Below are 26,346 nucleotides of genomic sequence, written 5' to 3' on the forward strand. Positions count from 1 at the left end.
TTTTTATATATTTGCACAGACAACCTATGTACATTTTAAATTCTCCTCCGAGGCAGATGGACTGTAGACCGTATTGTGTCCACGTTGATTTAGTACCAACAAGTGATACTTGGTCAAAGAACAAAAAAAAGAATAAAAGGAGTCCGTCATTTCATTTGCAATCTGTAGTTCTAATGAAAACTTAACAGTACTGAAATCAACAAAGACAAACTTGAAATTGAAGAAGGGCACCAAAGTTGGTGAACAATCAGGCTTTTCTCCACAAAGAGACTTCTTTCAAAATCTTCTAGACACAACTAATTCTTTCGCTTCTTCCTAAGTGGCTCATCTTCTGAGCTACTATCATCTTCACTGCTGCTACTACTCGTAGTACCACTGCTGCTGCTGCTCGTTTCAGATTCTGACTCAGTGTCAGATGAGGAGTCAGACGAGGAGTTCTCCGATGAGGATGAAGAACTGGAAGATGTGTCCTCAGAGGAAGAGGATGAACTGGAGGTATCCTCACTGTCTGAAGAAGGGTCATTGTCTGAGCTATTGCTGCTTGAGCTAGAGCTACTGGAGCTGGTGACACTTTTAGATCTAGAATATAAACAAGAAATAGTTCAAGGAACATATTTTCATTTGGAATTTATATTTTCAGTCATTGCCATTTTACATTTCTGGGTTTTGATGTTCTTACTCCCTTCACTCTAAAACGAATTCCTCCGTTTACATATGAAGGCTTATATTTTGTGGGACAAGCTGTACTTTCTAATTGCTAAATTTAATATACAATGTACTGAGAAGCTGGAAAATATTAATGTGGAATAGGGAAACATTTGATTGCGCCATCGTTTTTTGGATTTTATTTTTCTGGCTTTCTCTGTGCAGTAAAACACCTTTATTCTTTGGGTCAGTATGATTACAGCAATAGCAAATTTATATAAGTTGCATGCTTTAAAAATACTTAAAAAAAATATGTTCAACTTTGAAAAATATTTTCTTTTCTTTGAATCACCATCTTCTGACCCATATTTTTTCAATATTTCTGTGGAGCTGTGTGAGGGCTGTTATGTTAAACACATTTTTAAAGAATTCCTTATGATGGTATTTTTCCATATCTCTATATCTACTCATCCATCCACACACATTACCTATGGCTCATGATTTAAACCTACCTCTTCTTCCTCATCTTTGTTTCTGTTATATTGCTGCCACTACTGGGAAAAGAACAGAAATGTAAAGAATCAGAAAATAACGGTTAATAAGATATTTGATTTGTAATAGCTTAGTATGAGCACATAGGCTTTAGAGTGGAGTCACACACAGGTTATTGTGGCAGTTTTTGAGCCAAAGTCAGAAGTGGATTGGAAGAGAATGAGATCTATAAAGGAAGCACTTCTCCTTCCTGCTGAATCCACTTCTGGTTTTGGCTCAAAAACATGGCAAAAAACAAAAAGTTGTGTGTGACCCCAACCTTAGGCCTCTTTCACACTACCGTATGCATTCCGTTTCCGTATTTCCATTTTTCCATTCCGTTGAAAGATAGAACATGTCCTATTATTGCCCGCAAATCACGTTCTGTGGCTCCATTCAAGTCAATGGGTCCGCAAAAAAAACTGAACACATACGGAAATGCATCCGGATGTCTTCCGTATCTATTCCGTTTTTGCGGAGCCATCTATTGAAAATGTTATGCCCAGCCCAATTTTTTCTGTGTAATTACTGTATACTGTATATTACATAGAAACAAAAAAAACGTCACAACGGATTCGTGAAAAACGGACCGCAAAACACTGAAATAGCCATACGGTAGTGTGAAAGAGGCCTTATAGTGAGATACGCCACTGGATCTGAAGTGAACACCTTTATGCATTTACTCGCATATACACACACTTTTACAGGCTTTAAAACCACTTTTGTAATAGGACAACATATCTTTTCAGGGGCAGAAAGAATTAAGTACACTTGGTTAAAATGTTCAGTCAGTTTAGGCGACTTTCACATCTGTGTTTCTGCTGTATCGGTCAGGGGATCCGCAAAATGCATCCGCTCAATAATACAACCATCTGCATCCGTTCAGAACGGTTGTATTATTTCCAAAATGAACAAGACAGATCCGTCACTAAAATCATTGTAAGTCAATGTGGGATGGATCAGTTGTTTTTTTTGTGCCCGAAAAAACTGATCCGTCTCCATTGACTTACATCGTCTTTCATGACTGATTCGTCTTGCTCAGTATTCCGTGACGCACACAAAGATGCTGCTTGCACCATTTTTGTGTACGCCATGGAAACGCATTGAAACTGAACGGATTGCATTCTGATATTTTTGTCCCCATTGAAAATGAATGGGGAAAAAAATAACTTGTTATCTGCGGTTTAGAGATCGTGTGACAGATCTCAAAACAGTTCAGCAAAACGCAGATGTGAATGTAGCCTTAAACACTGGGAAAAGCTCCTGACCTCAATGGCAAACCTATCCAAGTATAAAGCATGGCATACAGTTTTTTCCTTTAACTTCAAACTGCTGCAGCCAGTTTCCAGTTTTTTGTTTGTTTTTTTACTCTGTGCCTTCCCAGAGCCATAACTTTTTTATATTTTAACATTCACATATAAGGGATTTTTTACTGCAGTTGTACTTTCTAACGTATTCTAATATAATATTGCATACAATGTAGTGAGAAGATGGGGTTCGATTTTAAGGCACTGCCTACGTCAAACTTCGAGAGAGGAAAAAAAAAAAGACTTTTTCTTTGTATTGCAATATTCCTACCCCTATAACTTTTGAGTCAATTCTACATAAAATGTCTTATTCTTAACATTCTTTTAGATAGCTACATATACACACAAATACATATCTCATAGATACATATACACACACACATACAGTTGCAAGAAAAAGTATGTGAACCCTTTGGAATTATATGGATTTCTGCACAAATTGGTCATAAAATGTGATCTGATCTTCATGTAAGTCACAACAATAGACAATCACAGTCTGCTTAAACTAATGACACACAAAGAATTAAATGTTACCATGTATTTATTGAACACACCATGTAAACATTCACAGTGCAGGTGGAAAAAGTATGTGAACCCTTGGATTTAATAACTGGTTGAACCTGCTTTGGCAGCAATAACTTCAACCAAACGTTTCCTGTAGTTGCAGATCAGACATGCACAACGGTCAGGAGTAATTCTTGACCATTCCTCTTTACAGAACTGTTTCAGTTCAGCAATATTCTTGGGATGTCTGGTGTGAATCGCTTTCTTGAGGTCATGCCACAGCATCTCAATCGGGTTGAGGTCAGGACTCTGACTGGGCCACTCCAGAAGGCGTATTTTCTTCTGTTTAAGCCCCATTCTGTGGTTGATTTACTTCTATGCTTTGGGTCATTGTCCTGTTGCAACACCCATCTTATGTTGAGCTTCAGCTAGTGGACAGATGGCCTTAAGTTCTCCTGCAAAATGTCTTGATAAACTTGGGAATTCATTTTTCCTTTGATGATAGCAATCTGTCCAGGCCCTGACGCAGCAAAGCAGCCCCAAACCATGATGCCACCACCAACATACTTCACAGTTGGGATGATGTTTTGATGTTGGTGTTCTGTGCCTCTTTTTCTCCACACATAGTGTTGTGTGTTTCTTCCAAACAACTCAACTTTGGTTTCATCTGTCCACAGAATATTTTGCCAGTACTGCTGAGGGACATCCGGGTGCTCTTGTGCAAACTGTAAACGTGCAGCAATGTTTGTTTTGGACAGCAGTGGCTTCCTCTGTGGTATCCTCCCATGAAATGCATTCTTGTTTAGTGTTTTACATATCATGTATTCGCTAACAGGGATGTTAGCATATGCCAGAGACTTTTGTAAGTCTTTAGCTGACACTCTAGGATTCTTCACCTCATTGAGCAGTCTGCGCTGCGCTCTTGCAGTCATCATTACAGGACGGCGACTCCTAGGGAGAGTAGCAGCAGTGCTGAACTTTCTCCATTTATAGACAATTTGTCTTACCGTGGACTGATGAACAGCAAGGCTTTTGGAGATACTTTTATCACCCTTTACAGCTTTATGCAAGTCAACTATTTTTAATCGTAGGTCTTCTGAGAGCTCTTTTGTGCTAGGCATCATTCACATCAGGCAATTCTTCTTGTGAAAAGCAAACCCAGAACTGGTGTGTGTTTTTTATAGGGCAGGGCAGCTGTAACCAACACCTCCAATCTCATCTCATTGATTGGACTCCAGTTGGCTGACACCTCACTCCAATTAGCTCTTGGAGATGTCATTAGTCTAGGGGTTCACATACTTTTTCCACCTGCACAGTGAATGTTTACATGGTGTGTTCAATAAAAACATGGTAACATTTAATTCTTTGTGTGTTATTAGTTTAAGCAGACTGTGATTGTCTATTGTTGTGACTTAGATGAAGATCAGATCACATTTTATGACCAATTTGTGCAGAAATCCATATAATTCCAAAGGGTTCACATACTTTTTCTTGCAACTGTACATATCTCATAGATACATATACACACACATACATATCAGATACATATACACACACACATCTCATAGATACATATACACACACACACACACATCTCATAGATACATATACACACATACATCTCATGTATACATATTGTACAGGTGAAACTCGAAAAATTTGAATATCGTGCAAAAGTCCATTTATTTCAGTAATGCAAATTAAAAGGAATTGCATTAATGCGGCTTAAAGGATAACTGTCATATTTTTTTTTATTTGCTAGTTTATTAGAGCTAGGCATGTGCACCTGGGTTAGTCTGTCAATGATGGTCAGAAAATCTGTAATTACCTTATAATAACAGCTTTCATTAATGTCTCCTGTCCCTTTCCACTGCTCCCTTAAAAGACCATTGCTATGGCTCATCTGTCTCCGGCTAAGAAGACAGAGGGGCAGTCCTCCACACTGCATGCCTGCATTAGGCTTCAGAGTGAGGAGGAGTGTCTCTCAGCAATCCAATCTGATTGGCTAGCAGGAAGCTGCTGGCTACAGCAAGTTTGTATGTGACCGCAAGGAATGCAGTTTTGGCCTCAGAGAACTGGCAAAGGAGCCATCTTGTGAAGAGCCTCATAATGTAGGATTCAAAACAGCCGTAACTAAGGGGAAAACTCAAGGATAACAGTGGTAAGTTAAGAAACTAAAGATTGCTTTATGCATAATGCTGCTGCTGCAGTAACATATGCTAAAATAGATTTTTTGATGAAAATATGACAGTTATCCTTTAAAATTTTAATTTTGTGAAAAGGTTCAATATTCTAGGCTCAAAGTGTCACACTCTAGTCAGCTAATTAATCCATCCCCCCTAAGCAAAGGGTACCTGAGATTGTGACTTTGGGGTTTTATAAGCTGTAAGCCATAATCATCCAAATTATACCAAATAAAGGCTTGAAATATCTCACTTTGCATGTAATAAGTCTATCTCATATGTTAGTTTCACTTTGTTGTGGAAAAATTATTCTTCGCCGTATGGTCGCCATCTATCCTATGGAGATGCGCAGATTCGTTCGCATTCGCATCTGCACAGAGACTTTCGCACGATGGTCTGGTCGTCCCGACCTGTAGCTGATTTGTGCCCGGCCTGGTATTACTGCAGGATACCAGTGTCATGGTGCCGGCTGAGGAGGGAGGGATGGGGACCGTCGAACAGGGGTTTCTTCATCCACGAGGATAAGTGCGGCAACGGAAAGGGCGCGAATATGTGTGTGAACGCGCGAACATAAGTTCGCGCGATCATTCACATCTTCGCCAGCCAATCACTTGTCTTACCATAACCTGTCTCCTCATTGGTCATGGTTGTAAGACCGCCTCCCATCTTCTGGTATAAATAAACCACGTCTAGCCACTGGGAGGTAGGCACATTATTGGAACCTACTTGAGAACGTCTCTGTGATGTTATTTTGGAGGAATTGCGCGCACATCGACGCACACTAAACCAAGGATTTCCCGATTGTACTTCTGGCGGTCGTTTTCGGTTGTGAGAACGAGACAAAGGAGCACACGGCGACATCAACCTTTTAAGTTGCATTACTGAAATAAATGAACTTTGCACGATATTCTAATTTTTCGAGTTTCACCTGTATACACACACACATATCTCATGTATGCATATTGTATACACACACCTCATATATATGACATTTACAGGTTTGGTACCTGTAGAACATCCTTCAAGCAAGAGGTCATCCATTATTCAAGGAAACATTTACCTTTGTCCTAAAAGCAGTCTCGCCGCCTCTTTTTCCTTTAATGTTCGCTTTAATTCAGCGGTTCTGGACGGTCTGTACAGATATTTTCTTTTCCCAGTACATTCATAGCTCCAGTGACCCATTTCGAGGCACTTCTGACAACGCACATTCTGCTTGTTTGCTTCACTGTAACAGATAAGAGTGTTAAATATAAAGCAATTTTAGATCACAATTTATTTTGTAGAAAAACATCTAATATTTTTATCTTAGCATACTTAGCAATTTTAAAAGGGTTGTCATCTTTTCCTATATTGATGATCTATCCTTAGGATAGGTCATCAATATGCGATTGGCGGGGCCCGACTCCCGGCCCCCACTGTCCATCAGCTGTATGTTTCATACATGTGTTCTCCTAAGTTTACCTGCTCGCCGTTGACATTGCAGTGGAGAGCAGGTGTAATTACAGAGGAGCTGCAATGTCTATGGCGAGAAGGTAAACAGTGATGAGAACACAGGGCTTGCACGAGCCTTGCGTTTTCTTCATCCAGCTGATCTGATATTTATGACCTATCTGGAAAATAGGTTCTTCGAAAGAGAGAGATAGACACCTGGAGATTACATAAACACAAAAAGTGGAAAACCCATTTAAAGGGGTTGTCCGGGTTCAGAGCTGAACCCGGACATACCTCTATTTTCACCCAGGCAGCCCCCCTGACTTGAGCATCGGAGCATTTCATGCTCCGATGCTCTCCTTTGCCCTGCGCTAAATCGCGCAGAGCAAAGGCATTTTCAGAAGTTCCGGTGACGGCTGCCAGGAAGCCCAGTGACGTCGCTGGCACTGATGGGCGGGCTTTAGCGCTGCCCTAGCCAGTAAAACAGCTAGGGCAGCGCTAAAGCACACCCATCAGAATCGGTGACGTCACCCCGCAGTGTGTTATTGTAAACAAAAGAGCCCGTGCCCTGCGCGATCTAGCGCAGGGCAAGGTAGCGCATCGGTGCATGAAATGCTCCGATGCTAACATAAGGGGTGCTGTCTGGATGAAAATATGGGTATGTCCAGGTTCAGCTCTGGACCCGGACAACCCCTTTAACTCCTTCAGGACCAGCCTATTTCGGACGTTTAGGAAGAAGCAATGTTTTCCATAGTCCCATTCATTTCATTTTTCTGCCAGCAAAGCCATATGTGGGCTTCTATTTTGACCAAATATGTTTAGGTTTTCTTAGGTTTTACTACCTTTGCACAATAACATCTTAGTCCAAAAATGTATTATGTTGTAGTAACGAGCTATAATTTTTTTTCATCATCAATGTAGCCATTTGTGGGCTTGTTTTTTTTTATATTAAATTAATTCACAATTATTTGTTCAGTCCCACTTGAAGACTCAACTTGATTACTTTCATAATACTTCTGTGCATTTAAAACAACTCTACACCCCCCCCCCCCCTTCTCCCAAAAAAAAAAAAAAAATTCTGAAAGTGCTTCTGGATTTCTGCAAATTTGAGGTGACGGCAACTTGAAAGTCATGCAGAGCCCATTCAGTTCAGTGGCTGTACTGCTGCCCAACGATCATGTGAAGCGTGTTGAGGCCAAGATCGCTGTGTAGCCCCAGCCTAGGGCCTCATGCACACGGGCGTAAGGACAAGAATAGGATATGTTCCACAGTATTGTTTGCAGGGCCGTGGAACAGACTTACGGATGCGGACAGCACACAGAGAATGGAGAAAGTCAGAACTCATCGGTATACGCTAAGGCTGCTCAATATAAGATTCCAGCAAAACGACTGGGTCGGTTAACCCTTTCAGCCACAGAGGTTTTTGCTTTTTTGTTTTTCACTCCCTGCTTTTCTGAAGCTATAACTTTTTAACTTTTCTGTGTGTGTAATATATATATATATATATATATATATACACATATATACACACACACACACACACACTAATCACAGGTCGGCACTGCTTGCTTTGAAGTCGCGGTGCACATGTCTGTGGGATGGCGTTCCCAATGAAATATTGCAGCGAAGACCGGCACTCGCTGTAGATAAATCTTGTATTTATTGGTCACATATACAGGAAATAAGTGACGCGTTTTGGTGCTACCGCACCTTCATCAGACTTATCATACAAGAAAAATATCATGTTTAAATAGACAGCCAAATTACAGGGAAATGACATCACACAGTAAACCCCTCCCACCAATCAGTGTTAAATCGAAACATATAACCATGCAGCATTTTTTAGGATTCAATAAATAAATCAATATAAATTTTTCCTTCCTTATTGTGTTCTCCTTTTCTTTAGGTCCGCTATAAAAAAAAATAAGAAAAAAATAAGAAAAAAATTATTATTTTTTTTACCAATTTTTTATTTATTTTTTTTGCACAAAAATATTTATTTGTTCATTTTCTAGTAAGGTAATCTATCAAAGGAAGCTTTGTATGTTGTATTCACGATTGAGTCAACGGGGCTCAATCATTCGTAATCGGTGTATCCAATAAGCCTTCCTTTTAAGCAGTAATTTATTTCTATCTCCACCTCGCCGTGGGAGGGGTACACTTTCAATGATCTGATAACGTAGTTGTGCTACTGTGTGTCTGTGCTCGTGGAAGTGAAATGGTACGGGAAATAGTAGATTCTGCTTTCTAATGGTAGATTTGTGATTGCTCAATCTATCTTTCATCCTTGTAGAAATTTCTCCCACGTACAGTAGACCGTACGTACAGTTCAAAATATACACAACATAACTGCTATCACATGTAAAAAATCCTTTGATAGGTATACGTTCACCCGATTGTGGGTGTGTAAAATGTGTACCCCTGATTATGCTGGAACAATGTACACAATTTAAACGGGAAAGTTCCCATTTTGTTAGCTCTTTTAAAACACATCATGGGTGGTTGTCTAAATTCCACCACTTGAGGATAAGATTTTGATACCACATGCCAGTGTTTGTTTATTATCCCTCTCAATCTCTGGGTCCATGGATGGTACTTAACTACAAGTGGAATCCGGGATTGTTTCGGGGGTTTGTCCTGTTGTGTATCCTCAACTCTGTTCCTTTGTTCCTGTAATAAATGATCAGGGTAACCTCTCTCCCTAAATTTCTGAGTCATCTCATCTAGTCTAACCTTGCATGCCTCAGTATCGCCCACTATACGTTTAACCCTTTGGAACTGTGAATAGGGATGAGTTTTTTTGTGGCTGCTGGATGGTTACTAGTGTAAGCAAGCAAACTATTCCTATCAGTACTTTTTGTGAATAGGTCCGTGTATATCACACCCATGTCACCCTTAATTACCCACGTGTCCAGGAATGAAATTCTATGTATGTCAAAATGCAGAATGAATTTTAATTCAGGCCAGACCGAATTGAGGTACAGTGAAAATTGTTGAAGGGATCGAACGTCGCCACGCCATACGCAAAAAATGTCGTCGATAAAACGACGCCAAAATTTGCAGTGTTCCTTGTAAAAATCATTAGTATAGACAAATTCTGTCTCAAATTGCGCCATATAACAATTTGCATATGGCGGTGCGACGTTCAATCCCATCGCGGTCCCACGCCGCTGCTGAAAAAAATGAGTCCTGAAATAAAAAGTAATTCTGTTCAAGAACAATCCTCAATAACGTCAGAAAAAATTCCCGTTCTACATTTTTATAGTGACTCGATGCTAGGAGTGTATGATTCGCTTTCAAACCTTTGTCGTGTGATATGGATATATATAAATTACATACATCGAAGGTAACAAGTATGTCATCTTTATCTGAATTAAAGGATTTAATTTCCTGCAAAAAATGCTCAGTATCACGTAAATACGAGGGAGACAATTTAGTGAATGGTGTGAATATCTTCTCAAGAAAAACTGCCAAAGGTGAGAGGATCGAGTCAGTCGATGCCACAATGGGACGGCCCGGCGGGTTAGTGATGGACTTATGGATTTTTGGTAACGTATAAAAAACCGGAGTTATAGGATGTTGGTTGACCAAAAAGCCGCCCAGTGTGGCATCAATGACCCCCTCCTCTATGGCAGTATTAACAACAGTTTGAATCATTTCTTTAATCCGATATACAGGATCATTCTGCAAGATCTGATATGTATCTATATCGCTTAATTGAGACAAGATTTCTGAAACATAGTAAGTTTTGTCTAGAACCACCAAGGCTCCCCCCTTATCCGCAGGCTTAAATACAAGGGACTTATCTTCTAATAACTGATCAAGAGCACGTTTCTCCTTCAGAGGTAAGTTGGATTGTATGCGCATATTGCCAGTCTTACATTGTTGCAACAATGTCTCGACATCACGTTGCACCAAATTTATAAAAGTTTCAACAGGATGGTATGAGCGTGGTGGTGAGAAAGTGCTCCTGATCTTCAAATCGAACATTTTAGCTGTTAAAGAACCAGTTCGAATACCGGAATGAACAGGCTGGGAGACAATAGATTCTGAAGAGAAATGAGCCTTTAAACGTATGTTCCGATAGAAACATTGTAGATAAGTGTCTATACTGAAAGTATCAAGACTTCCAGTGGGGCTAAATGATAAACCCTTTTGTAGCAAGTTCATATCAGCCGGACTCAGGTTTTTGGAGGACAAATTGAACACTAAGTTTTTGTCCTTACCTGGGACCTCGTGATCCGCGGAGCATCTGCCTCGCCTATGATGGCGCCCGGCTCGCCTTGTCTTGGTTTGCGTGGTCTTCGGCCTAAAAAATGGCGCCCGATATCCAACAGAGACATCGCTCCCAGAGCCTGAAGATGCTGAGCCCACTCGCCGGTCTCTCATACGAGAGAATGGAACTGCTATTCCTTTGGCATCCTGCCACCTGTATACTCGATGATGCAGATAATCTTCTGTGTCTCGAAGATACTTGGATCGCTTTGTAGCCTCGATCCTGGTACGCAAGTCGCTGCATTGTTTGTCGAGTCTATCCTGGAGTGCAGAGAGTTCTTCTGGCTTCAGGCAGTTATTCAGCTGCTGCTTAATGTTATCAATACTCTTTTGGCGTTCATCGATGGCGACAGCAAGATGCTCCAAGGTAAGCACGATAAGTTCCAGGGAACACTTGTTTAATATTTGTGCAAAACGAGTACAATAGTCCAAATTATCACAGAATAGAGTAGGTCGCAGTTTGACACGAAGCCCCCGAGGTATCTTTTCAGTACGATGATATTCCGCCAAAGTTGCGGCATGTAATTCCAGGGAGATAAGAGGTTTCGCTTCCTTTTCAAGGTCCCTACTTTTAAGTTCACTTGAAGGAATCTTAGTGTTCAATTTGTCCTCCAAAAACCTGAGTCCGGCTGATATGAACTTGCTACAAAAGGGTTTATCATTTAGCCCCACTGGAAGTCTTGATACTTTCAGTTTAGACACTGATCTACAACGTTTCTATCGGAACATACATTTAAAGGCTCATTTCTCTTCAGAATCTATTGTCTCCCAGCCTGTTCATTCCGGTATTCGAACTGGTTCTTTAACAGCTAAAATGTTCGATTTGAAGATCAGGAGCACTTTCTTACCACCACGCTCATACCATCCTGTTGAAACTTTTATAAATTTGGTGCAACGTGATGTCGAGACATTGTTGCAACAATGTAAGACTGGCAATATGCGCATACAATCCAACTTACCTCTGGTGGAGAAACGTGCTCTTGATCAGTTATTAGAAGATAAGTCCCTTGTATTTAAGCCTGCGGATAAGGGGGGAGCCTTGGTGGTTCTAGACAAAATTTACTATGTTTCAGAAATCTTGTCTCAATTAAGCGATATAGATACATATCAGATCTTGCAGAATGATCCTGTATATCGGATTAAAAAAATGATTCAAACTGTGCGGCTTTTTGGTCAACCAACACCTATCACTCCGTTTTTTTATACGTTACCAAAAATCCATCACTAACCCGCCAGGCCGTCCCCATTGTGGCATCGACTGACTCGATCCTCTCACCTTTGGCAGTTTTTCTGGAGAAGATATTCACACCATTCACTAAATTGTCTCCCTCGTATTTACGTGATACTGAGCATTTTTTGCAGGAAATTAAATCCTTTAATTCAGATAAAGATGACATACTTGTTACCTTCGATGTATGTAATTTATATACATCCATATCACACGACAAAGGTTTGAAAGCGATTCATACACTCCTAGCATCGAGTCACTATAAAAATGTAGAACGGGAATTTTTTCTGACGTTATTGAGGATTGTTCTTGAACAGAATTACTTTTTATTTCAGGACTCTTTTTTTTCAGCAGCGGCGTGGGACCGCGATGGGATTGAACGTCGCACCGCCATACGCAAATTGTTATATGGCGCAATTTGAGACAGAATTTGTCTATACTAATGATTTTTACAAGGAACACTGCAAATTTTGGCGTCGTTTTATCGACGAAATTTTTTGCGTATGGCGTGGCGACGTTCGATCCCTTCAACAATTTTCACTGTACCTCAATTCGGTCTGGCCCGAATTAAAATTCACTCTGCATTTTGACATACATAGAATTTCATTCCTGGACACGTGGGTAATTAAGGGTGACATGGGTGTGATATACACGGACCTATTCACAAAAAGTACTGATAGGAATAGTTTGCTTGCTTACACTAGTAACCATCCAGCAGCCACAAAAAAACTCATCCCTATTCACAGTTCCAAAGGGTTAAACGTATAGTGGGCGATACTGAGACATGCAAGGTTAGACTAGATGCGATGACTCAGAAATTTAGGGAGAGAGGTTACCCTGATCATTTATTACAGGAACAAAGGAACAGAGTTGAAGATACACAACAGGATAAACCCCCGAAACAATCCCGGATTCCACTTGTAGTTAAGTACCACCCATGGACCCAGAGATTGAGAGGGATAATAAACAAACACTGGCATGTGGTATCAAAATCTTATCCTCAAGTGGTGGAATTTAGACAACCACCCATGATGTGTTTTAAAAGAGCTAACAACATACGTGACAGGATAGTGAGGGCAGATATTGGCAGCAATAGAACTGGACCTATACATAGAGTATTGGCTACCCCCAAAATGGGAACTTTCCCGTTTAAATTGTGTACATTGTTCCAGCGTAATCAGGGGTACACATTTTACACACCCACAATCGGGTGAACGTATACCTATCAAAGGATTTTTTACATGTGATAGCAGTTATGTTGTGTATATTTTGAACTGTACGTACGGTCTACTGTACGTGGGAGAAACTTCTACAAGGATGAAAGATAGATTGAGCAATCACAAATGAAAGATAGATTGAGCAATCACAAATCTACCATTAGAAAGCAGAATCTACTATTTCCCGTACCATTTCACTTCCACGAGCACAGACACACATTAGCACAACTACGTTATCAGATCATTGAAAGTGTACCCCTCCCACGGCGAGGTGGAGATAGAAATAAATTACTGCTTAAAAGGGAAGCTTATTGAATACACCGATTACAAACGATTGAGCCCCGTGGACTCAATCGTGAATACAACGTACAAAGCTTCCTTTGATAGATTACTTTACTAGAAAATGAACAAATTTTTTTTTTTGTGTTAAAAAAAAATTTTGAAAATTCTTTTTTTTCTTATTTTTCTATAGCGGACCTAAAGAAAAGGAGAACACAATAAGGAAGGAAAAATTTATATTGATTTATTTATTGAATCTTAAAAAATGCTGCAACAAAGCTTGATTCCATTTTGTTTATGTTTCGATTTAAAGGGAATCTGTCACTAGCAATTTACCCAAAAAAAAAATTCATGAATCCATGTTTAACAGAGTACTTTTTTTCCATCGGTCTTGTTCTTTTGATTGTCCGTCTTGTCATTTCTTCAAAAAATCGATTCTTATGATGTGTAAATGACGCTGTAAGGAGCCCAGAGGGGCGTTCTTCTTTCTCCACGGTGCCCAGGAACGCCCCTCTGAAGTGCCGTGCCCGCCTAAATTTGAAATCGAATAACGCCTCCAAGTTCATCTAAATCCCCTCCCAGAGGCGCGGCTAAGTGCTCAACAACGCCCCCTGCTCTGCGGCAAACACCCCGATCCTCCTCTCGCCGGCATCCCAATCCCCGCGCAGGCGCAGTGCCGGCGATTTCCTGGGCTATGATAAGATGATTGTCGGCACTGCGCCTGCGCGGGATTTGGGATGCCGGCGAGAGGAGGATCGGGGTGTTTGCCGCAGAGCGCGGCGCTGAGGAGGGGGCGTTGTTGAGCACTTAGCCGCGCCTCTGGGAGGGGATTTAGATGAACTTGGAGGCGTTATTAGATTTCAAATTTAGGCGGGCACGGCACTTCAGAGGGGCGTTCCTGGGCACCGTGGAGAAAGAAGAACGCCCCTCTGGGCTCCTTACAGCGTCATTTACACATCATAAGAATCGATTTTTTGAAGAAAAAAGGTACTCTGTTAAACATGGATTCATGAAAAAAAAATTTGGGTAAATTGCTAGTGACAGATTCCCTTTAACACTGATTGGTGGGAGGGGTTTACTGTGTGATGTCATTTCCCTGTAATTTGGCGGTCTATTTAAACATGATATTTTTCTTGTATGATAAGTCTGATGAAGGTGCGGTAGCACCAAAACGCGTCACTTATTTCCTGTATATGTGACCAATAAATACAAGATTTATCTACAGCGAGTGATGGTCTTCTCTGCAATATAATTATATATATATATATATATATATATATATATATATATATATATATACACACACACACACACACATACATATATATACACACACACACACCGTATGAGGGCTTGATTTTTGTGGGACAAGTTTCATTTTCTAATGTCACCATTTAATATTGAATATGATGTAGTGGGGAACTGTAAAAAAAAACATCTAAAAGGGATAAAATTGGAAAAAAAAATGCAATTCTGCAACAGTTTTATGGGTTTTGTTTTTACGACGTTACCTATGTCGTAAATTGACCTGTTACGTTTATTTTCTAGGTCAGTACGATTGCAGCGATACCACATATGTAGTTTTTCTTACATTTTAATTATGAAATAAAAAAAAGCTCCGAATTTTTTTTTTATTTATTTTTTTTTACAGTTTTCCTGACCCCTATAACTTTTTTGTAGTTATGTGTACGGAGCTGAGTGAGGGCTCATCTTTGGCGAGGCAATCTGTACTTTTGACTGATACCATTTAGACTTTTTTTCTTAGGTAGAGAGGAAAAAAATATAAAAATAAAATAATATGGTTGCATAAGTGTGCACACCCTTAAACTAATACTTTGTTGAAGCACCTTTTGATTTTATTACAGCACTCAGTCTTTTTGGGTATGAGTCTATCAGCATGGCACATTTTGACTTGGCAAGATTTGCCCACTCTTCTTTGCAAAAACACTCCAAATCTGTCAGATTGCGAGGGCATCTCCTGTGCACAGCCCTCTTCAGACCACCCCACAGATTTTCAATCACATTAAGGTCTCGGCTCTGGCTGGGCCATTCCAAAACTTGAATCTTCTTCTGGTAAAGCCATTACTTTGTTGATTTGGATTTATGCTTTGGATCGTTGTCATGCTGAAAGATGAAGTTCCTCTTCATGTTCAGCTTTCTAGCAGAAGCCTAAAGGTTTTGTGCCAATATTGACTGGAATTTGTAACTATTCATAATTCCCTTTAGCTTAACTAAGGACCCAGTTCCAGCTGAAGAAAAACAGCCCCAAAGCATGATACTGCCACCACCATGCTTCACTGTAGGTATGGTGTTCTTTTGGTGATGTGCAGTGTTGTTTTTGCAAAAAACATATCTTTTGGAATTATGGCCAAAAAGTTCAACCTTGGTTTCATCAGACCATAACACCTTTTCCCGCATGCTTTTGGGAGACTTCAGATGTGATTTTGCAGTATGTAGCCTGGCTTGGATGTTTTTCTTCGTAAGAAAAGGCTTTCTTCTTGCCACTCTACCCCATAGCCCAGACATGAAGAATACGGGAGATTGTTGTCACATGTACCACATAGCCAGGCCCCTTTCACACGGACGAGTATTCCGCGCGGATGCGATGTGCGAGTGGAACGCATTGCACCCGCACTGAATCCCGACCCATTCATTTCTATGGGGCTGTTCACATGAGCGGTGATTTTCACGCATCACTTGTGCGTTGCGTGAAAATCGCAGCATGCTCTATATTCTGCCTTTTTCACGCAACGCAGGCCCCATAGAAGTGAATAGGGTTGCGTGAAAATCGCAAGCATCTGCAAGCAAGTGCGTATGCGGTGCGATTTTCACGCACGGTTGATAGGAGACGATCGGGATGGAGACCCGATCATTATTATTTTCCCTTATAACATGGTTATAAGGGAAAATAATAGCATTCTGAATACAGAATGCATCGTAAAATAGCGCTGGAGGGGTTAAAAAATAAATAAAAATAATTTAACTCACCTTAATCCACTTGATCGTGCTGCCCGACATCTCCTTCTGTCTTCATCTTAGCTGTGTGCAGCAACAGGACCTGTGGTGACGTCACTCCGGTCATCACATGATCCATCACCATGGTAAAAATCCATGTGATGGATCATGTGATGACCGGAGTGACGTCACCACAGGTCCTGTTGCTGCACACAGCTAAGATGAAGACAGAAGGAGATGCCGGGCTTCGCGATCAAGTGGATTAAGGTGAGTTAAAAAAAAATTATTATTTTTTTTACATTTTTTTTAACCCCTCCAGCCTTATTGGAGAAGTTCGGGTTTGGTACCAAACATGCGCGATTTTTCTCACGCGAGTGCAAAACGCATTACAATGTTTTGCACTCGCGCGGAAAAATCGCGCATTTTCCCGCAACGCCCGTCTGAAAGAGGCCTAAAAGATTTCAGTTTGTTTTTCAATTGAGTTGTACAGTTTATAGGTCACATTAAAGGTGGAAAAAGTTCTGAAATAATTTCTCTTTGTCTCATTTTTTTACAGCACAGAAACCTGACATTTTAACAGGGGTGTGTAGACTTTTAATATTGTGTGTGTGTGTGTGTGTGTGTGTGTGTGTGTGTGTGTGTGTGTGTGTGTGTGTGTGTGTGTGTGTGTATGTATATATATATATATATTCATTTTTTTTTGGTACACTTTTTTATAGTTCCCCTAGGGAATTATAACAAGCAATCATCAGATTGCTTCTCTCATAGACCCCAATGCATTAGCATTACACTATGGGGTAGCTTTATCAAACTGGTGTAAAGCAGAACTGGCTTAGGCTACTTTCACACTTGCGTTTGGGGTTCCGCTTCTGAGATCCGTTTGAGGGCTCTCACAAGCGGCCCCAAACTGATACGTTCATCTCCAATGCATTCTGAATAGATAAGGATCCGTTCAGAATGCATCAGTTTGGCTCCGTTCCGCCTCCATTCCGCTCTGGAGGCGGGCACCAAAACGCAGCTTGCAGCATTTTGGTGTCCGCCTGGCCGTGCGGAGCCAAACGGATCCGTCCTGACTTACAATGCAAGTCAATGGGGACGGATCCGTTTGACGTTGACACAATATGGTGCAATTGCAAACGGATCCGTCCCCCATTGAATTTCAATGTAAAGTCAGGAGTCCCTATTAATATACGATCGGATCTGAGTTTTCTCCAATCCGATGGTATATTTTAACTGGAAGCGTCCCCATCACCATGGGAACGCCTCTGTTAGAATATACCATCGGATTTGAGTTAGATCGTGAAAACTCAGATCCGACAGTATATTCTAACACAGAGGCGGCACCTGAGGGGTTAATTGTGCGTATCATAGCCCCCTGTAAGAGATCAGGTGCTGCCTGGCAGCAGGGGGCCAGATCCCCCTCCCTCCCCAGTTTTAAATTCATTGGTGGCCAGTGCGGCCCGCCCTCCCTCCCCAGTATTAAATTCATTGGTGGCGAGAGCGGCCTCCCTCCCTCCCCAATATTAAATTCATTGGTGGCCAGTGCGGCCCCCCCCCCTCCCTCCCCAGTATTAAATTCATTGGTGGCCAGAGCGGCCCCCCCCTCTCCCCCCCTAATTAAAATCACCCCCCCCCCATCATTGGTGACAGCGGAGAGTTCCGATCGGAATCCCAGTTTAATCGCTGGGGCTCCGATCTGTTACCATGGCAGCCAAGACGCTACTGCAGTCCTGGCTGCCATGGTTACTTAGCAATTTTAGAAGCATTATACTTACCTGCGCTGTCTGTGGCCGGCCGGCCCAGTAAGAGGAGCGACCGGCCGGCCACAGACAGCGCAGGTAAGTATAATGCTTCTAAAATTGCTAAGTAACCATGGCAGCCAGGACTGCAGTAGCGTCTTGGCTGCCATGGTAACCGATCGGAGCCCCAGCGATTAAACTGGGATTCCGATCGGAACTCTCCGCTGCCACCAATGATGGGGGGGAGAGGGGAGGCCGCACTGGCCACCAATGAATTTAATACTGGGGAGGGAGGGAGGAGGGGGCCGCACTGGCCACCAATGAATTTAATACTGGGGAGGGAGGGAGTGCGGCACCTGAGGGGTTAATTGTGCGGATCACAGCCCCCTGTAAGAGATTGGGTGCTGCCAGGCAGCAGGGGGCAGTTATGTACACAGTTCTTAGTATATTCTAACTTGAAGCGTCCCCATCACCATGGGAACGCCTCTGTGTTAGAATATACTGTCGGATCTGAGTTTTTACGATGTGAAAACTCAGATCTGAAAAAGCTGTTTATGCAGACGGATCCGTTCTGAACGGATGCAAGCGTTTGCACTATAGGTGCGGATCCGTCTGTGCAGATACCAGAAGGGTCCACACGAACGCAAGTGTGAAAGTAGCCTTAGTTGCCCAAAGCAAACAATCAGATTCCACCTTTCATTTTTTACAGCTTCTTTGGAAAATGAAAGGTGGAATTTGATTGGTTGCTACAGGCAACTAAGCCAGTTCTATTTTACACTAGTTTGAAAAATCTCCCCCGATGTGTTCCATAGGAACTAATGTGCAGTAGCCTTGTATCACTAAGGATTACAGAGGCTACTGCACACACAATCTGGCTTCCCCAATTCTTGCTAGGGGGAGCTGGTACACACCCAGAAGCTTGAACTTTAAGGTTTTTGCGCTCCCAGTTGCCGTGGTCACGTTTGACCGCAGCATCTAAGGGGTTAAATGTACACGATCAACGATATCGTTGACAGGATTCATTAGTCTCAGGTGTCTGCTGTTTAAAACAGCAGGCACCTGGGCTGCTATGGCAACTGCTGGGCTCGCGGGTGGGCACCATCTTCATGTATGGTGTCTGGAATAGGGCTGGAATGATTACTCGATTGAATAGAGTATTTTGACAAAAAAAAATCCTTGATGCAACAGCTGTTCCTCGACAGCTGATGGCACTAGGGGACAGCTTTGGATGCACGTCCTGTACACCAGTGATATTATGGTGGACCTCTACCTTTATACGATTGTATGCTTTATGTGTCATGGATTTCTGCCATGTGACATGTTGTCATGCCACAATGCTTCCGTTATATTATGTGTTAGATGCTACATTAACCCCTTCAACCCCGGGCCTGTTTTCACCTTCCTGCCCAGGCCATTTTTTGCAAATCTGACATGTGTCACTTTATGTGGTGATAACTTTAAAACGCTTTTACTTATACAGGCCATTATGAGATTGTTTTCTCGTCACATATTGTACTTCATGACAGTGGTAAAAATAAGTAAAAAAACAAACATTTTTATTCATAAAAAAATACCAAATTTACAAAAAAAAATAAAAAATTTACAAATTTCAATTTATCTACTTTTATAATAGACAGTTATACCTTCAAAAATAGTAATTACTTTACATATCCCATATGTCTACTTCATGTTTGGATCATTTTGAAAATGACATTTTATTTTTTGGGGACGTTAGAAGGCTTAGAAGTATGGAAGCAAATCTTGAAATTATTCGGAAAATTTCCATAACCCACTTTTTAAGGACCAGTTCAGGTCTGAGTCACTTTGTGAGGCTTACATAATAGAAACCACCCAAAAATGACCCCATTCTAGAAACTACACCCCTCAAGGTATACAAAACTGATTTTACAAACTTTGTCTACCCTTTAGGTGTTCCACAAGAGTTAATGGCAAATGGTGATAAAATTTTGGGCAAATTTTCCATTTTAATCAATTTTTTCCAGTAGCAAAGCAAGGGTTAACAGCCAAATAAAACTCAATATTTATTACCCTGATTCTGTGGTTTAGGCTACATGCACACTACCGTGCCGTTTTTTTGCGGTTCGCAAACCGCGGATCCGCAAAAAACAGAAGCCGCCCGTGTGCCTTCCGCAATTTGCGGAACGGAACGGGCGGCCCATTGTAGACATGCCTATTCTTGTCCGCAAAACGGACAAGAATAGGACATGCTATATTTTTTTTGCGGGGCCAAGGAATGGTGCAACGGATGCGGACAGCACACGGAGTGCAGTCCGCATCTTTTGCGGCTCCATTGAAGTGAATGGGTCCACAACCGAGCCGCAATGGCCGTGTGCATGAGGCCTTACAGAAACACACCACATGTGATCGTAAACTGCTGTATGGGCACACGGCAGGGCGCAGAAGGAAAGGAACAGCATATGGTTTTTGGAAGGCAAATTTAGCTGAACTGGTTTTTAGATGCCATGTCCCATTTGAGGCCCCCCTGATGCACCCCTACAGTAGAAACTCAAAAAAGTGACCACATTTTGGAATCTACGGGATAAGGTGCCAGTTTTATTGGTACTATTTTGGGGTACATATGATTTTTTACTGCTCTATATTACGTTTTTTGTGAGGCAAGGTAACAAAACAAAAAAGGATGTTTTGGCACCGTTTTTATTTTTACAGCGTTTACCTGAGGGATTAGGTCAAGTGATATTTTTATAGAGCAGATCGTTACGCACGTGGCAATACCCAATATGTCTACTTTTTCTTATTTAAGTTTTACACAATAATAGCATTTTTGAAACCGAAATAATGATATTTTAGTGTCTCATAGTCTGAGAGCCATAGCTTTTTTATTTTTTGACCGATTCTCTCAGGTAGGGTCTCATTTTTTGCGGGATGAGGTGAAGGTTTTATTGATATCATTTTGGGGGGCATACGCTTTTTGATCGCTTGGTGTTGCACTTTTTGCAATGTAAGGTGACAAAAATGGCTTTTTTTTTACTTTTTTTTTTTTTTTGGTGTTCATCTGAGTGGTTAAGTCATGTGATATTTTTATAGAGCTGTTTGTTACGGACGTGGCGATACCTAATATGTATATATTTTTTTATGTATTTCACTTTAGCACAATAATAGCAGTTTTGACACAAAAAAATGATGTTTTAGTGTCTCCATGTTCTGAGAGCTATTGTTTTTTTTTTTTTTTTGGGGCGATTGTCTTAGGTAAAGTCTATTTTTTTGCGGGATGAGGCGACAGTTTTATTGATACTATTTTGGGGGGCATTTGCCTTTTTGATCGCTTGGTGTTGCACTTTTTGTGATGTAAGGTGACAAAAATTGCTTTTTTTTACACTGTTTTTATTTTATTTTTTTATGGTGTTTATCGGACAGGGTGGATCATGTGATATATTTATAGAGCCAGTCATTACGGACGCAGCGATATCTAATATGTGTGGGTTTTGTTCGTTTTTTTCAGTTTTTTATTATAAAATAAGGGGAAAGGGGCGTTTTTTTTCTTTTTTACTTTATTCAATTTTATTACTTTATTATTTTATTAAAAACACTTTTTTTACTTTACTTTATTTATGACATTCACTTTTGGGGGTCTGATCCCCTCTGCAATGCATTACAATATATCTGTATTGTAATGCATTGCCTGTTAGTGTATGACACTGAGTCATACACTAACAGGTTGCTTAGGAGACCCAGCCTGAAGCTGAATCTCCTCGGCTCCTGTAGAAGGCAGTTCCCGATGCCGTGCAAGGCATCGAGCTGCCTTGTGTTGCATCGGGTCCCTGCCACAGCAGTGCGGGAACTCGATGCGATCGTTCACCTGACACAAACCTCTTCTATGTCGCGGTCAGCGCGGACCGCGGCATAGAAGGGGTTAATCCGCCGGCATCAGCTTTTACAGCGATGCCGGCGGATACAGCAGGGGCCCGGCTACCACGGACTGCCGGGCCCCTGCAGTGATCGCACGCGCACCGCTCCGGTGCCCACGCGATCACTATGACGTACTATTACGTTAAATTGCGGGAACTCAGTGGTTCCCATGACGTAACAGTACGTCAAAGGTCGGGAAGGGGTTAATTGTATTATGTTCATATCTCTCTTTGCATGGAATAGAAATACATAGACTTCCGCAAAAAATGCCATAGATATGAATGATATATCTCTTGTCACAGAATCAAATTGTTATTTACTGTATATATTTCTTTTTGTTTGTACTTCAGTTTGAAAAAGGCCTTGGTGGCCGAAACGTCACGTCTAAGCAGCATAATAAAATCACTAAATCTAGAATATTTACTTATGCCGCTGGCTGGAGTTATTTTGAGCTGGTGGCACTGGGGGCGGAGGCACAGCTGATGGCACTGGGGGCGGAGGCACAGCTGATGGCACTGGGGGCGAGGGGGGGGGGGGAGAAGGACAGCTTGTCTCAATACAAACATTTATACCCTACCCCACAGGATAGGGTATAATGTCTGATTGAAGGGGGGGGGTCAGACAAATGGGGCCCTCGCTGATCACAAAAAAGGGGGGCAGGGTTCACATTTCTTAAGAGGCACAGATCTCTTAAAAAATTTGGTGAATTTCCAGACAGTCTGTGTGCCAGAAATGTAAATGTACACCAGCTATGAGTTGGCACAGATCGGAACCATCATTTACCCCAGTTTGTGGCGTAAATGATGGTAAATCTGTTGGTTTCAAGGAGGCCATGTACCCTCTGCTAAGCCCCACCACCACTTTCAGTGACAAGAAGTGAAAAGTCTCAAACTATGGCAAAAAGATGTCATGCACCATAATCTCTGACTTTTTTACTCCACAATAGTAGTATAAAACAGAATAACTGTCTGTAAGGGCTCAAGCACACGACCGTATGCCCTCCAAGACATACGGTCCGTGAGCGGGCCATATACGGTGAGCATAGCACCATAGGTTACTATGATGCTATGTGCATCGGGCCGCCCGTGGGGCTATTGTCCTGCACTCATAATATCATGAGCGCAGGACAATAGCTCTGTGGGCGGCCCGATGCGCACAGCATCATAGTAACCTATGAAACTGTGTACTCCTGTGCGCACGATGTATGCCACTCCGGGGCATATGGCCTGCTCACTGACCGTATGTCTCTGAGGGCATACGGTCGTGTGCATGAGCCCTAACTCAGGAAAAAAAGACAGCCTAGTGGAGATCTGATGTTTTTACCGATCTATCCCCAGGACTGTGACGAGGGGACATCCTCTGCGTCTGGAGGAAAGAAGGATTGTACACAAACATAGAAAAGGATTCTTTACGGTAAGAGCAGTGAGACTATGGAACTCTCTGCCTGAAGAGGTGGTGATGGTGAGTGCAATAAAGGAATTCAAGAGGGGCCTGGATGTATTTCTTTTACTATAACACAAGTAATGGGAATTTCTGAAGACAGGATGTTGATCCAGAAGTCTATTCTGACACTTGTGGAGGGAATGTGGCTGGCATAAATGGGGCACTGTGAGTAGAGAACAAAAAAATAGTCCTGCAGCATTCATACATGTGCATGTATGTGTAGGAGGGGGGAAGGGTCGCACACAACCACTTTTTAGCTCAGGTTGCTGGAGGACATGCTACTAATCAGAACATGTCACGAAGACAACATATCTGCCAAAAAAGGACATGGCTGGATTACATAGACATGATACCCGCTTCTTCCACAGAAAAATGTAAAGAAAAAATGCTTCTGGTGCCATACTCCGTAACTGAGATACAAGCAGGATTTATAGGTGATGCATACACCCGTATAGAGGCTTCCTCGGGTGACACGTGTGCACCCGTATAGAGGCTTCCTCGGGTGACACGTGTGCACCCGTATAGAGGCTTCCTCGGGTGACACGTGTGCACCCGTATAGAGGCTTCCTCGGGTGACACGTGTGCACCCGTATAGAGGCTTCCTCGGGTGACACGTGTGCACCCGTATAGAGGCTTCCTCCGGTGACACGTGTGCACCCGTATAGAGGCTTCCTCCGGTGACACGTGTGCACCCGTATAGAGGCTTCCTCCGGTGACACGTGTGCACCCGTATAGAGGCTTCCTCCGGTGACACGTGTGCACCCGTATAGAGGCTTCCTCCGGTGACACGTGTGCACCCGTATAGAGGCTTCCTCGGGTGACACGTGTGCACCCGTATAGAGGCTTCCTCCGGTGACACGTGTGCACCCGTATAGAGGCTTCCTCGGGTGACACGTGTGCACCCGTATAGAGGCTTCCTCGGGTGACACGTGTGCACCCGTATAGAGGCTTCCTCCGGTGACACGTGTGCACCCGTATAGAGGCTTCCTCCGGTGACACGTGTGCACCCGTATAGAGGCTTCCTCCGGTGACACGTGTGCACCCGTATAGAGGCTTCCTCCGGTGACACGTGTGCACCCGTATACAGGCTTCCTCCGGTGACACGTGTGCACCCGTATACAGGCTTCCTCCGGTGACACGTGTGCACCCGTATAGAGGCTTCCTCCGGTGACACGTGTGCACACGTATAGAGGCTTCCTCCGGTGACACGTGTGCACCCGTATAGAGGCTTCCTCGGGTGACACGTGTGCACCCGTATAGAGGCTTCCTCCGGTGACACGTGTGCACCCGTATAGAGGCTTCCTCCGGTGACACGTGTGCACCCGTATAGAGGCTTCCTCGGGTGACACGTGTGCACCCGTATAGAGGCTTCCTCCGGTGACACGTGTACATCCGTATAGAGGCTTCCTCCGGTGACACGTGTGCACCCGTATAGAGGCTTCTCCCGGTGACACGTGTGCACCCGTATAGAGGCTTCCTCCGGTGACACGTGTGCATCTATGTAGTGGCTTTTACTGGTCCCATGTGTAGTGTACATCTATATGCAGACTTACTATCTGACAGGACTGGGGGGTCCAAACTTACATTATCACACGCACTATGTGAACGGTCCCCTACTCCTCCTCTAATAACTACCAGGACGCCAGAACGTGCACATAAATCAGAGAGCCAGAGGTAGAGCCTGGGCTCAGCCCCCTCCCTCCCCCTCCATAACTCGCCCTCGCTACCTACCGCTGGCCCAGCACACTTCCCGCCCAAAATGACGCAACCAACAAGCATTCCGTTCCTCACTCACTCCCCTCCCCCCGTCTCGCTTTCCCAGTCTGAGGTTCTACTTACGCCTGCCTACGAGCGATCAGCCGGTGCATGGGGGTAGCCATATTGGTAAGAGCCAGGCGCCGCCCCGCTGCATGCCGGGCAATAGCAGTCCGCAGGAAATATTGCTGAAACGCAGTAGCTAGTGGCGTCATGGCGTCGGCAGCCATGTTTGACGAGGGCACTTGATTCATAGCTGCCAATTCTCTGAAGCATTTTAGCTACAAAATTCAAGTGGTCGAGGTTTTGTAGTGGGGTATAAGTCTGCTATGTCTCAGTGTCCCCGACTCTGCTCCCGGCACCTGGCTGATAATGTTCTCAGCTAAATGAAATGGCAGAACGTAGTAAATAGGGAAAACAGTTCTACAATATATAATCAGTTCAGGAGCTTGCCTCTGCATGTGACAGCCATACAGTACACTATAAACACTGAAGACAGGTTTTCTTTAGCAAACACTCATTTAGAGACCTGCTGAGGGAAAACTTCAGAGACAGATTTTTTTATAAAACTGAACAAAATCACTTAAAAGAGGTTTCTAAGATTTTAGATTCTGATGACCTATCCTCTTGATAGGTCATCAGTATCTGATCGATGAGGGTCTGACACCCTGGACCCCCGCCAATCAGGTGTTTTTTAGCTCACCGAAGCGCTAGTGTCTTTTCAAAGCTGATCAGCAGGGGTCCCGGGTGTCGGCCCCAACCAAATAACATACTGATGATCTATACTGAGGATAGGCCATCAGTATCAAAATCTCGGAAAACCCCTTTAATTTCATGTTGTCAGAAAGAGATCAGATCCAATTAGGATCCATTCACATGTCCGTATGTGTTTTGCGGATACGCAAAACACGGTCGCCAGCAATGTGCGTAACGCATTTTGCGGACAGCACATCGCCGGCACTCTCA

General features: G+C 42.7%; 1 protein-coding gene across 2 annotated transcripts; it reads right to left on the minus strand.

Annotated features, from left to right (window-relative positions):
• On the minus strand, nt 1–25,536 carry ZCCHC10 (zinc finger CCHC-type containing 10). Of its 2 annotated transcripts, none has more exons than XM_040415683.1 (4): nt 25,465–25,536; nt 6,231–6,395; nt 1,158–1,196; nt 1–579 (listed from the first exon to the last, which is right to left on the minus strand). In XM_040415683.1, the coding sequence occupies exons 1-4, from the start codon at nt 25,503–25,505 to the stop codon at nt 297–299; spliced, it is 528 nt and encodes a 175-aa protein (XP_040271617.1). In that variant the 5' UTR covers nt 25,506–25,536; the 3' UTR covers nt 1–296. The 2 variants fall into 2 exon arrangements, with proteins under 2 accessions (XP_040271617.1, XP_040271616.1); XM_040415682.1 differs by having other exon boundaries at nt 1,158–1,199.
• Between the last annotated feature and the right edge of the window lie 810 nt (nt 25,537–26,346).

Source organism: Bufo bufo, chromosome 1 (assembly GCF_905171765.1).
Source record: "Bufo bufo chromosome 1, aBufBuf1.1, whole genome shotgun sequence".
Lineage (NCBI taxonomy): Eukaryota > Metazoa > Chordata > Amphibia > Anura > Bufonidae > Bufo > Bufo bufo.